At 25.2% G+C, this 12740-nt stretch overlaps 1 protein-coding gene across 4 annotated transcripts in view; it reads right to left on the reverse strand.

Annotated features, from left to right (window-relative positions):
• The window catches only part of LOC105848666 (uncharacterized), a 93651-nt gene that overhangs the window by 34878 nt on the left and 46033 nt on the right, over nucleotides 1-12740 (reverse strand). For 3 of the 4 annotated variants that reach the window (XM_065791452.1, XM_065791453.1, XM_065791454.1), the window contains 2 exons: nucleotides 1894-2671; nucleotides 503-789 (listed from right to left, as the gene is read on the reverse strand). In XM_065791452.1, the coding sequence (XP_065647524.1) occupies nucleotides 503-789; nucleotides 1894-2671 (1065 nt within the window). The remainder of the gene's footprint in view (nucleotides 1-502; nucleotides 790-1893; nucleotides 2672-12740) is intronic. The other variant, XM_065791455.1, reaches the window with a different exon arrangement.

Below are 12740 nucleotides of genomic sequence, written 5' to 3' on the forward strand. Positions count from 1 at the left end.
AGATTAGGAAAATTTTTGTCAAACAACAATTGTCGGAAAAAATTAAAGTGATTTGGTTATCGGTGAGTAGATTGGTAAATATAAGAAAGCTTGGAGAGAGTGCATATTAAAAGGTATGAATGAGCTTTTGTTAGGAAAAGAAGATGCTCAAGATTGCTTATACTAGAGAAATATCATAAAAGAGAAAGGCTCAAGCTTGATGATGAACTAATTTACTCCCTTTATTTAAATTTGAATGTCGATGTCTCAACATTAGTATGGTTCCGATAGGTTTCCATAATGCTATTTTTTTATTTAAATATGACATTATGGAGTAGCTAAAGAAACTTTTTATAGTCAGAGAATTTACTGATGAATTATTAAAGTAAACATGATACTACAGATAATATTTTTACTGTTTATTAGTGAAAAAGTGTTTTGATAATTGATATAAATATCTTTATAATTATAAATTATGAAATAAAGTTATGTACAATAAAAAAATTATGAAGTAAAATCTCACTTCTTGAAATGATTTTGTTAACACATTATATAGTCCTTTAGTGAATCTATCATGAACTATTTCCACAAATTGCTTTAGTACATCAAAACAACAAAAGCGAATGGCGTATGTCCATAATGTTTTTACCCATAATTCTGCATTTTCAGTGTTAAGGTCTTCATATTGAAGCAGCCAATCCAAAACCTCTTTATGACCAAAATACAGGTGATTTAGTCTATATACTCCAATAAAAAACTTTTCTTTTTGGTCTTTAAGTTCAAGCCATCTTGACAACATTTTTCTGCAATCTTAAAAAATATGTAAAACTTGCAAAACATCTTCAATGAATAGTAAAAATTCATAACATTCAATAAATAGAAATCAAAACTTTCAAAACATGAGAAAATGTTTTAAAATATAATAATAGACACAATAACTGTTATAAAATAGGGACCGAGACAAAGATTATTTTTATCAGAAAAAGAAATAAAAAACAAAGAATAATGAAAAAAATGATTGCTGCTTAACTCCAACAAATGAAAAGGAGAAGTAAATAAAAAATTTTTCTAATTTCTTTTAGGAAAAAATAATACTTTTATACATTTATAAATAGCATTTATATGTAAAGAAATTTAAACTTTTGTAACTTTAAAACTTGGGTGAAATGACCATCCTCTTTTTACACGAAATTCTTAAGACAATTTATCAAACAATTTATTAATCAATTAAGAAAAGATATCAGGCAATAAAAAAAAAATTGGGAAATTTAACAAGCCAATTTAACAAACAAATAATCAAATAAATGGTTAAGACATGTAAAAAATTATTTACAAGATTAATTATCAAAAGCATTTAAAGTTTTTTGATGAAAACATGGATACTGGAAATGTTGTTTTCTGAGGATGACAACTGTAAGAAAATAAATAGATATAAATAAAAACTTTAGCAAAATAGAAATAGTAATTACTTTAGTAAAAATGTTTATACCAGCATGATGAGCCTCAGCCCAGTACTTTTTTAAGCACTCCTGTTAAATTACAAACGGAGACCTCAAGTGGAGACCCACGAATAAATTAGGAGCTATATAACATTATATTTTGTTCACCATGCCTAAGGAGCCTCAAACGGAACCCAATTTTATGGTTAAACATTTTCTGCTTATTAAAATTTGTTGAATGCTTAAATTGTGGTTTTTATTTAAGAAAAGGATAATGGAAAAGTAAAATAAAATAAAATAAAGAAACCAAAAATCATACTGGTATTTCTATAGCTTTATTTAGTGAATAGAGAGTGTGAAACCTTTAAAAACTACAAGACTTTATTTTCTAAAATTATTTGAAAACTATTTTTCCTAAAATATAAACAATATATAAATAGTACTGCACAAAATAAATAAAAAATAAAACTCTTACCAGCCAATTTTAACTGTTTTCGTAACTGCAATAAATCACTTGTACTTGCATCAACACAAACATATTTTATAGTTCTATTGTTTAAATCCATCAAACTTAGAACTTTGAAGAAATGCATAGACAAAGAAAGAAATGATTTGTAAATATTACCAGAATCTTGGTTTTCTGAGAGAACTTGTGTCAAATGTTTTAATTTAACAAGTATAACTACAAAATGTTCTTCAGATATTGTCTCAAAAATATTATGCATTTGTAAATTTTCAAATGCATTTGATAATCTAAAAACTATATTCGAAAGAACCAATAAAATATTTTTGTTTTCGAAAGTCTTTTTCTGACAGAACATTTCATTATCGAATTGTAAATTTTCAAGATTACAACAGAATTGCTTTAATTTTTTGACTTGTTCTCTCTCGTATAAATTTAATAAAGATAAATCTGAAGCTGATGATGTGTTGAACTTATTAAAATAAAAACTATTTTTCTCTAAAAAATAGTCAAATTTCTCTAAAATTGCTGAAAGTATCCATAAGAGGTTTTGAATGTTGTCATTTTTGATCTCTGCAAATAAAGAGTCTAAAATTCCATTCAAGATATCACAACCAATACTTAGAACAACAGGTCTTGAAATATTCAACAAATTCTTTATATAGCAAGTAGATGCTTGTTCACAAAATTGTCTTCGCAGAACAGCATATTTGTTTGGAAACACTTTTAGTAAACTACAGAGTTCCTTTACAGCATTAAATTTTTGTTCTTCTGGTAGCAGGAAAAGAATCTATATAATGACACAAAATCATATATAATATGCTAATTTATGACAAAATAGTGTCATAGGTAACATCATACTAAAATAAAGAAAGACAGAAGGGAGCCCACATGATTTGACTCGCAAGTTAGAAAAAAACGATTTAAAAAAAATCAGCTGTAACTTTGGTGCCATCAAAATACATTTGATTTGTATTAACCAAGTAGTTAATATTGATACAGGGTATTTCAAGTCAAACTAAAACCAGTAAAAAAAATTTTTTACTTTTAAAATTTTTAATAAAATGTGTTTAATGTTATTTCTTAATTTAGTTGGTTTGCCATTCATTTTATTATACTTTAGGTTTTTTCTGTCGATAAAGACAGATATTTTGAAATAAAATGTCATTGCTGCTGCCCTTTTACTCATACCTACATCCACAGCCTTCAAATCACAATGCTTCCTCATGTAGATCCAAATAAAAATATATTATTTTGGAAACGAATTATTTCAGTGCATTTCAATATATATTATTGTTTTAGTTCATATCACTGATGTAAATTTACTGCCAAATTTTGAAATCAGAATATAAGTGATGTAATTTACCAGTAAAATTATACAACTAATATTTATATACCTTTAAATTTGTTTTAGTATATATTTAGATCGCTTTTTTATTAAAATGATTGATTATTTTAAAAATATCATTTTGTATTGTATCTCTTTTTTTCCATATAAAAAAAGTTCATTTTTTACTCTTACTCTTTGTGAAATTTTTTTTTCTAATTTAAAATTAAAGTTTAAAAATCACACTGAAATAGCTCCAAGCGAGAGAGCAAGTAGTTTTTATACTTTTTTATAAATACTATTTTATTCATGTTATAAGAATATGTGTGCATCTATTATTTTTGCTTAGATTAAGTCATATTTTACATACTAAGTTAAAAGCACAACAATAAAAACTGTGTAAAAGCCATATTAAAAATACTGGTAAAAATACAACAACAAAGAATTATAGAACTTTATTAGTTTTTAAAAAACCATTGAAATTTTATATTTTCAATTTAAAACTTTTTAAAAATAAAATTGAAATTTTAACCTAAACAAGTCATTTATTCTAAAATTTAAAGAACTTTAATTCTTTCAATTATAGAATAAATGACTTGTTTAGGTTAAAATTTCAATTTTATTTTAAAAAATATTTTTATATATATGTGTTATATATACTGTTTTTGTTTTCTTATATTTAGAGCGTTAGTTATTTTCCAATACCAAAATTGATACAAGTCGAGGAAAAAAATAGGTAAGAATATAATGAAAATAAAAATATTTTTTGATATACATTTTTTTCGCAACAGTCAGTATACTTTTTACTCAGTATAATGGAAATACTTTATAAGTTGCGCTAGAAACACAAACAATTTTTAATTTTTTCTTTATTGCTTTTGTTAAACTTTACTGTTTTTATCAATGCACAGGAAAGCAAGAAAATTAATTGCTATTTGTAAAAAAAAAAATGTTTCAAAGTTTTTGATGTAAAAAAATGAAACAATACTGCAAAATTTTATAAGCTAGTGCATTGTAAATTTACTGAACTTTCTTAACGAAACTTTTAGGAGCCTATTTAAAACATTTTTTTCAAGTTTTTAAATACATTTTTTGTAAACAGAGCAATCGTTATGTTCATTATCTCTAGTAATTCATATTAACATTGGAAAACGGACAATATAAAAGAAACTATTTCAGACATGCATCAAATGCGGTAAATATATATTTATTAAAGAAACTATGTTATTCTTTTATTTAGCTTATTCTGTCATTAACAAAATTTATTATTCAAATAATTTTTTTTTGAATAACAATTTATTTTTTTATTTTCCTATTATATAAGTATTGAGAAAAAACTTCAAATATAGCAAAAACTTTTTTTAAAAGCGAAAAGACATTAAAATGAATAAATGTAAGAAAACAAGTAAAATTAAAGACGAATTTTTAAAACCAAATGCTTTTATAAGCTATTAAAACACAAATTTTGCAATCAATTTTTTCTGATATTACTATTTAATTTTTAACATTCGGCTGTATGCGTGGGTAAAAAAACAAAAAAAATTGTGGAAAAGGTAGGTCTTGAACCACAGACATTCCGTTTACAAAGTCAACGCCTTATCCAAATAAACTAAATGCACCTATAAGTAGAAAACAAATAATAAAACTATTTTAAAAATTATCATTCTTCTCCCCATTTAAAAAAATTAACTTAATTAAAATTAACTTAACTAATTGACTTAATGCAAAACTAATTATTGAATATTGTATTGTCATTAAGCAAGAGTATGTATACGAAATTTGAAGAAAATGTATTATCAGGAAGTGACTCAAAAATTGATTGCAAGATTTGATGTTCACAGATGAGAAGTTAATAAAGCATTGGGAAAAAATTAACAAAATTTCTTATAGTTCCAGTGTACATAGCAAATGAGTTTCTTAATTATATGGACTGATAAAAATCGTGAATAAATTGCATATCAAAACTTTCAACTGTTGTTAGATCATTATAAAAGATAATATTTTTTTTAACAACGACTCTAAAAAAAAAGGATACAAAAGTTATAAAAAAATTTTCTAAAAATTTTTTTTTTTAATTTACTTTTTTTAATTATTAAATTTTCTAGTTTATTTAATTAAACTTGATATTTCATTAAAATTTCTAATATATATAAACAATATGTAAGTTGATTCCAATAAATGGGCAGTGTATAAGTATTTTTCAACATGTTTTGATATAAGAATATATTAATGATATTTTGCTGACCTATTGTGGTCAGCGTCATCAGAAAATGATTTTACAAAATAACATAAAACAAACCATTTAAAAAGACAACATTAAAAAACGTCAAAAACTAGGATTAAATTAACTTTCATTAAGCATGTTATTTTTTATACGAAGATAAAATCCGAATTTTACTTAATTCAGGTCCAATTGGTTTATCATTGATGGTAGTCATAGCTAAAGCATTTTTGCAAAGCATAGAGAAAATCTCAATTAAATATATGTTGAACTTGAAAACGAAAGAAAACAACTTAATTTTTTAGATATTTGTATTATAAATACAATGAATGGATTTTATGAGTTTTAAGTACACCGTAAAGATGCGATAACAAATGTTCAAATAAAACCGAACTCCAACATCAACCCAAGCATAACCAATGGCGTCTTTAAAGGTTTTTTATGTAGAGCAAAACAAATCTGCTCTCAAAAATATCTCTCACAAGAAATTGATTTCCTCCTAAATACATTTTTTGAAAACCACTATAACAAAAGTTATCTTAATAAAATAACCAAAAACTATTTAGACCACATTTCAAAAAATACTACATCTAATCAATTAAATAAAGAGTTTTTTTAGCTACCTTGGATACCTATTATTGGACCAAAAATCCAGAGAGATTTTAGAAAACAAAACATCAGAGTTATATTTACTTCAGTTCCCAATTTAAATAACATATGCAACAACAAAACAAAACTACTTCCGAACTCAAATCCGGGAGTTTATCAACTTAAATGTTTATGTGGAAATATATATATTGGTTAGAACAAAAAAAAATCATTTCAAGAAGTGTAGAAAACCTAAGACCTTGTAAAAATCAAAAATGGACAAGTTCAGGAGCCACGGAACATTCTAGAACATGCCGAGGTAACTTTAATTGGTTAAATATTAAAACCATGGCATGACCATGGATAAGAAAAATTAGAGAATTCCTGGAGATTAACAAAGCAAGAGTTCGATATGAGGTGTTGGGCAATGTGTTCTAAATCAAGATAACAGGGGTTACAACAAGAATCTGGGGACCCATTTTGACAAAAATTTAATTGAGTTTATTGTTATATTATTTAATTGGTTTTTATATTTGACACTTTTTAATGTCTTCTTTCTATACGGCTTGTTTTATGTTATTTTTTAATGTTTTATTATTAACTGATGACGCTGACCACAATAGGTCAGCGAAATATCGTTAATATATTATTATATCAAAATATATTAAAAAATAGTTATACACTGCCCTTTTATTGGAATCAACTTACATATTATAAACATATCGTATAACAAGAACATGAATTTTAAAGATATCATTATATGTATATACATACATACACAGTCACTTCATTATATTTCAACCTGTATCAGTGTGTGTGCGGATATTATAAACAACAGAAACGTTTTTAATTCAATTTAAATTAGTAATAGTAAAAAGATAAAAAAAAAAAAAAAGATTAAAAATACTTCTTTTATTTTCAAATGATGTGTGCAAAATTAAAAACAATAAAGCAAAAAAATCATACATTTTTACAAAATCTTGTGGATTAAAACTTTTGATTTTTTAAAATTCAATCAAGTTTTAATTTTTTAATTTAAATTTTCTATTCTCATTGGGACGAAACGCTTTGAAAATAGTAAACATTCCATTCTAACTGTTAGCAGTAATGACTTCAAAACTTTTCATTCATTGTTTGTACAAAATAGATAACTGCTTTCTAATTTAAACTGAATGTGTCATTTAGATGTTATCAAGTGAATAATATTTTATATACTTAATAAATATATAACAGACTTATACTACTATAATATATATTAGTGTAAGGTAATATATATTAATGTAAGGTAATATATAATAGTGTAAGGTAATATATATTAGTGTAAGGTAATATATGAGTGTAATATATATTAGTATAACCACAATAAAGTAGCCTCCTTGTCTGTAGTGGCCTTCTTGGCCTTGGGGAGGTGAATTAACAACAACAACAAAATAATGTGGGCGTTATATTAGTGAGTTTCCATCCTGATGGCGGTCTTTGAAATATCAAGTGCAGATGAATATTTTTTGATATTACAACAAATAAACAAAGAGCTTGAACTGGAGAACAAACAGCTTTAATTCTTTGAGGAAAAACAAGGGATTGAAAGTGAGTTACAGGTGATGAAAAGGCTTTAAAAAACCAATAATTTAGACAGTCTGCTATAGACTTTTTATTGAACAATTGTGTTCCATTGTGGTCAAAGAGAGATCGAATGTCACTTTTACAAGATTTTTGGCTGTTTACATTAGAGTAGAACTTTTTCAGGCAAGATTTGCAAGCAAACATGATTTCACTCTCAAACTTTAATACTGCATCAGCCACAAGTTTTTTGACCATACGATTTTGTTTGCTGTACAACACTTGAATACTATCTTTAAATTTACTAAAAATTTTTCTTTAGTTGCAGCTTTAATAGAAGAATTTCCATTTTGAATCATGAACTGTTCGATCAAAAAAATGTATGCGTCTTTGAATATTTCAAAGCTTTCGTCAGCTGATTAATTTGAGAATAAGTTTGGCCTGGCGATTGCCTTTAACCTTTCATTGATTGCATATAGTCACCTTTGTTATAGATATAATTTACTTTGTGAAGTTTTAGTCGATAAATTAAGTCTGTAATCCCATAAGAGTGAATTGTGAAAATGATTTTTCTGAGTACATCCAAGTGGTGGACCAATTGTAACATTTTAAATATAATCAAGTTCATCTGATAGCACTAGGTCAAGCATATTATTGATAAAAATTGGTTCAGTGACAAACTGTGATAGGAAACAATCATTGATAGTATCTAAAAAAAATTAACTAGACTGTTTTCCACTTTTACATTGGCTACCCAAATCAATCCACCTGATATCACTATGATTAAAATCACCAACAAATAGAACACTTGTAAATTTTTTTCACCATCACTTAGAGCTTTAGCACATTTGATTGACTTTACAATTTTAAAATTAGACTCATTTCCGGTAAACAGCTGGCGATAAATACATTGGATGACAATATATACATATATATACAGAGCAATAATAAATTAGTAAAAACACTTATCTAATTTTTAGTTCCTTCAACAGCATGTTTCTCCATAGCACAGTGGGCCAGTAGGTGGACAAAATGGGAAAAATTTTAGTTGTCTAATCTTAAAAACTCATTTAATTTTAGTATCTATATATATATTAGGAGAAATTTATTGGTAATTTAGTTTTATTAAATCCCTTAGTTACCAGGACTCTGAGCATTTGAATATTGAAATAAAAAAATAAAAAAATATAAATTAGTAATTTTGGTGACATCAACGTTGTGTGATATTTTAATTTCATCTACGGTTTTAAAACAAAAAATTACTACATGTTATTTTGGAGTATTTAGAGATAAAAAAAACAATTGTGAGGAATAAAATCTGTCATAGCATGTTATCTCAGTTATACTTTGAAAATTACAGATTAAAAAAAAAAATCTTTAAGAAATATATTTTTTGCCACACTATAACTAATAATTTCCACATTTTGCCATGTGCTATCTTTATATTTGAGCTATATGATGCTTCAATCGAGTTTCCATTGATTGTTTGTCCCCTTAAATCCCCGTTTAGATTTTATGTTTTAACTTGGTTGCTATGGTAGTTAATTTTGCATAGCAACAATCCATTTTTACATTTACGTTGTTTTATAGTATAATATTTGCGCTAAGTACACAATATTGGGCGTATGTATTAAAATAAGATTCAGTTCTTAAGAGGTTAATTTTTTTTGTTGCTATGGATACCTTACTTGGCATAGCATAGCGTCTTTACATTCAGCAATTTTTGGCTGAAGAAATTTGTTCAGCCAAAAATTGCTGAATGTAAAGACGTTGATTTTAGGCATGCTGCTCAACGATTTGTTAACTTGTATAAAAAAAAGTGGAAATCTGCTAACTCTACTGTCAAAAATTTTGAAAAGAAGTTTGTAAACTGGCTTAATGAACACTTAGTTATCAGTAAAAGACAATGAACCAACTGCAAGTAGACGTGGTCAAAAACCAGTTACATTTGATGATAGTTATACTAAAACTAAAAATGGTGTGCATCTGGTATACTTGAATCTCATTCATCCAATGAATTATTTTTTGCTGCTAGTAAAAAACTAGGAGATGAATCTATTGTTATTGCTGCCAAGAACGTTTTAAATATTTCAAATACAGATAAAGCAAGTAATTATTTTGCAGACAAAGCACTGGCTTTAATAATTGATGCCAGCCTGACAAAAGCTTCATATAAATTGATTAAAAACGGAGCTTTGGAGAAAGAATATAACATCTACCCTGCTTACAACAAGGTCAGGGATGCAAAATTGTCCCTTATGAGTCCCTTTATCGATGGTATTATATGGCTCAATAAGTTCTTAAAGCATTGATACATGGACATCACATAACTAAATGCCGTACATTATTCATCGAACTTATGTCAGAGGAAGCTCAAAAGGCTATAAATACTTCAAATCTTATCGCGAAAATTTCAGCCAAAAAACAGACAGTAGAGCAACAAATACTGATCAAATCAATAGACTCCTAGTTTCTTTATTTCATCACTGCGTTAATCAACATCACACCTAACAAATCATATCAGATGTTTTACAATTATTTAAACAATACTCAAACGATATTACTTTTTATAATTTTTGGTAAAATTTTATGTTGACAATCTTTCCACAATTTTTTTGTTTTTATTATTGCTAAACCATTATTTACCTAAATACTTAATTGTTATTTAATACAGGTGGGTCAAAAATCCAATAAAATTTATTCAAAAATCAATTTACCCGTTTGTAACTAAGGAAAGTATCTGGTAACTAAGCAATATAAGTATCCATAGCAACTAAATAATAAAAATTAATCACTTTTATAAGAAATGTGATCTCATATTGGCACTCATGCCAAATTTAGTGATTATAGCACTCGTAAAATATCTGCAAATACCAAAAATAGGTTGTTGCTAAGCAAAATAAAGGTATCCGTAGCAACAAAACAAAAACTTTTTACCTTCATAAAAAGCGCAGACTTGATATTAGTAATTATGCTAATTTTAATGAATATAGCCTTATTATTAAAATAGTTATGAATTTTGTCCAGTAAAAAAGAATTCTGGCTCACTGTGCATAGGTTTTTATTAGTAGTGAATTCAGGTCCACTGTGTATAGGTTTTCATCAGTAGGTTCATCAGGAAGCTTCCTTCATGATGAACCTACTGATGGAGAAACATGCTGTTAAAGAAAATAAAAATTAGATTAGCGTTTTTACTAATTTATATATATAAATATACATATATATATATATATATATAAATATATATATATATATATATAAATATATATATATATATATATATATATATATATATATATATATATATATATATATATATCAGGCCTTGTTAAGAAGCGCTACGCAACTCGCATTTTGCTTGCGAAAAGGCGATTTCCCTACGCGTTCAGCAGTTTTGCGCTACGCAAAAACTTATATCTTTTAGAATATTTAAATTATCTTTTGATTATCGTTAACGTGACGTTTATTCAGAAGAAATAAAGTCGTAAGTAAAAGCATTTAACCGCAATTGTAAAATAATAGATTTTTTTGTTAAAGAAACAGTTTGTTTCATAATTTTTTTTTTGTTATTAAAAATTAGTTAAAAAAAAAAAGTGTTTTAAGTTTTATCTTAAGGAATTAAATATATAAATTCCTTTTAAATATAAAAATTATTTTTAGTCATAGATTTTTTTGTTAAAGAAACAGTTTGTTTCATAATTTTTTTTTTGTTATTAAAAATTAGTTAAAAAAAAAAAGTGTTTTAAGTTTTATATTAAGGAATTAAATATATAAATTCATTTTAAATATAAAAATTATTTTTAGTCATAATAAGTTTAAAAAATGCACAATTTATTTTGATGTAAATATTTTATTAATAAGATATTTTGTTTATTGGTAATTCCATAACGTAAAGTTTTAATGACGTTCATTTAATTTATGAAAATAAATTATGATCACGAATATGTTATCGGTAACTGATAAATAACAAAAAAAAACTTTATTGTTTAAAAACATTATTAAAAAGAGTTCACAAATTAAATAAGAAAAAATGTATTAACAGTTGATAAGATAACCAAAAACCAAATATAAAATCATAAGAAAATAAACAAATATTTTACGTTTCATGAAAAAAATATTTTTTTCAAAATAAAATTTAGTTCATATTTGAAAAAAATAATAAAAATGATTTTTTTAATAAGAACTTAGATTTTATTTGTAACTTTTGTTATAGTGAGAAAAAAACAAACTGTTTGTATGATTTTTAACGCGTTAATAAAATAACTTTAATTACAATGCGGTAGTTGAAAAGACGCTAGTGACGCAATATAACTTCTAACGATGCAAAATATATTTGCTGAGTTGAGTTACTTAGAAATGCGTTACGCATTTTCGCTACGCAGCGAAATCTTGTAACAAGGCCTGATATATATATATATATATATATATATATATATATATATACACATACATAAATACAGGGTCAGTTCATTGCATTTTAACCTGCATCAGTATCTGTGTGTCTATACATGTATATATATATATATATATATATATATATATATATATATATATATATATATATATATATATATATATATATATATATATATATATATATATATATATGTAAATTATGTTAGTGTATTTTACAAATAGAGTGCTCAATGTTCTTAAAAAACAGAGCAATAATAAATTAGTAAAAAACACTTATCTATAGTATAGTAAAATAAAACTAGACAAAATTAATAACTCTATTCGGAAAAAATTAGGTTTACATCAGTGGAAAAATACCACTGATGTTATAGATTGGTTTTATAAAATTAACAATAAAAATGAATGCACATTTATACAATTTGATATTATTGATTTTTACCCCCAATTACAGCAGAAATTTTAGATAAAACAATAGAATTTGGAAAATCCCATTTAGAAATTACTGAGGACACTATCTGTATAATTAAGCACTGCAGAAAAACTTTACTCTATTTTAATAAGGAAACATGGAAGAAAAAACCAAGCACGAATGCTTTGATGTAACAATGGGAAGTTACAATGTATATATATATATGTATATATATATATATGTATATATATATATATATATATATATATATATATATATATATATATATATATATATATATGTGTATATATATGTATATATATATATGTGTGTGTGTA

This window comes from Hydra vulgaris, chromosome 02 (genome assembly GCF_038396675.1).
Source record: "Hydra vulgaris chromosome 02, alternate assembly HydraT2T_AEP".
Classification (NCBI taxonomy): domain Eukaryota; kingdom Metazoa; phylum Cnidaria; class Hydrozoa; order Anthoathecata; family Hydridae; genus Hydra; species Hydra vulgaris.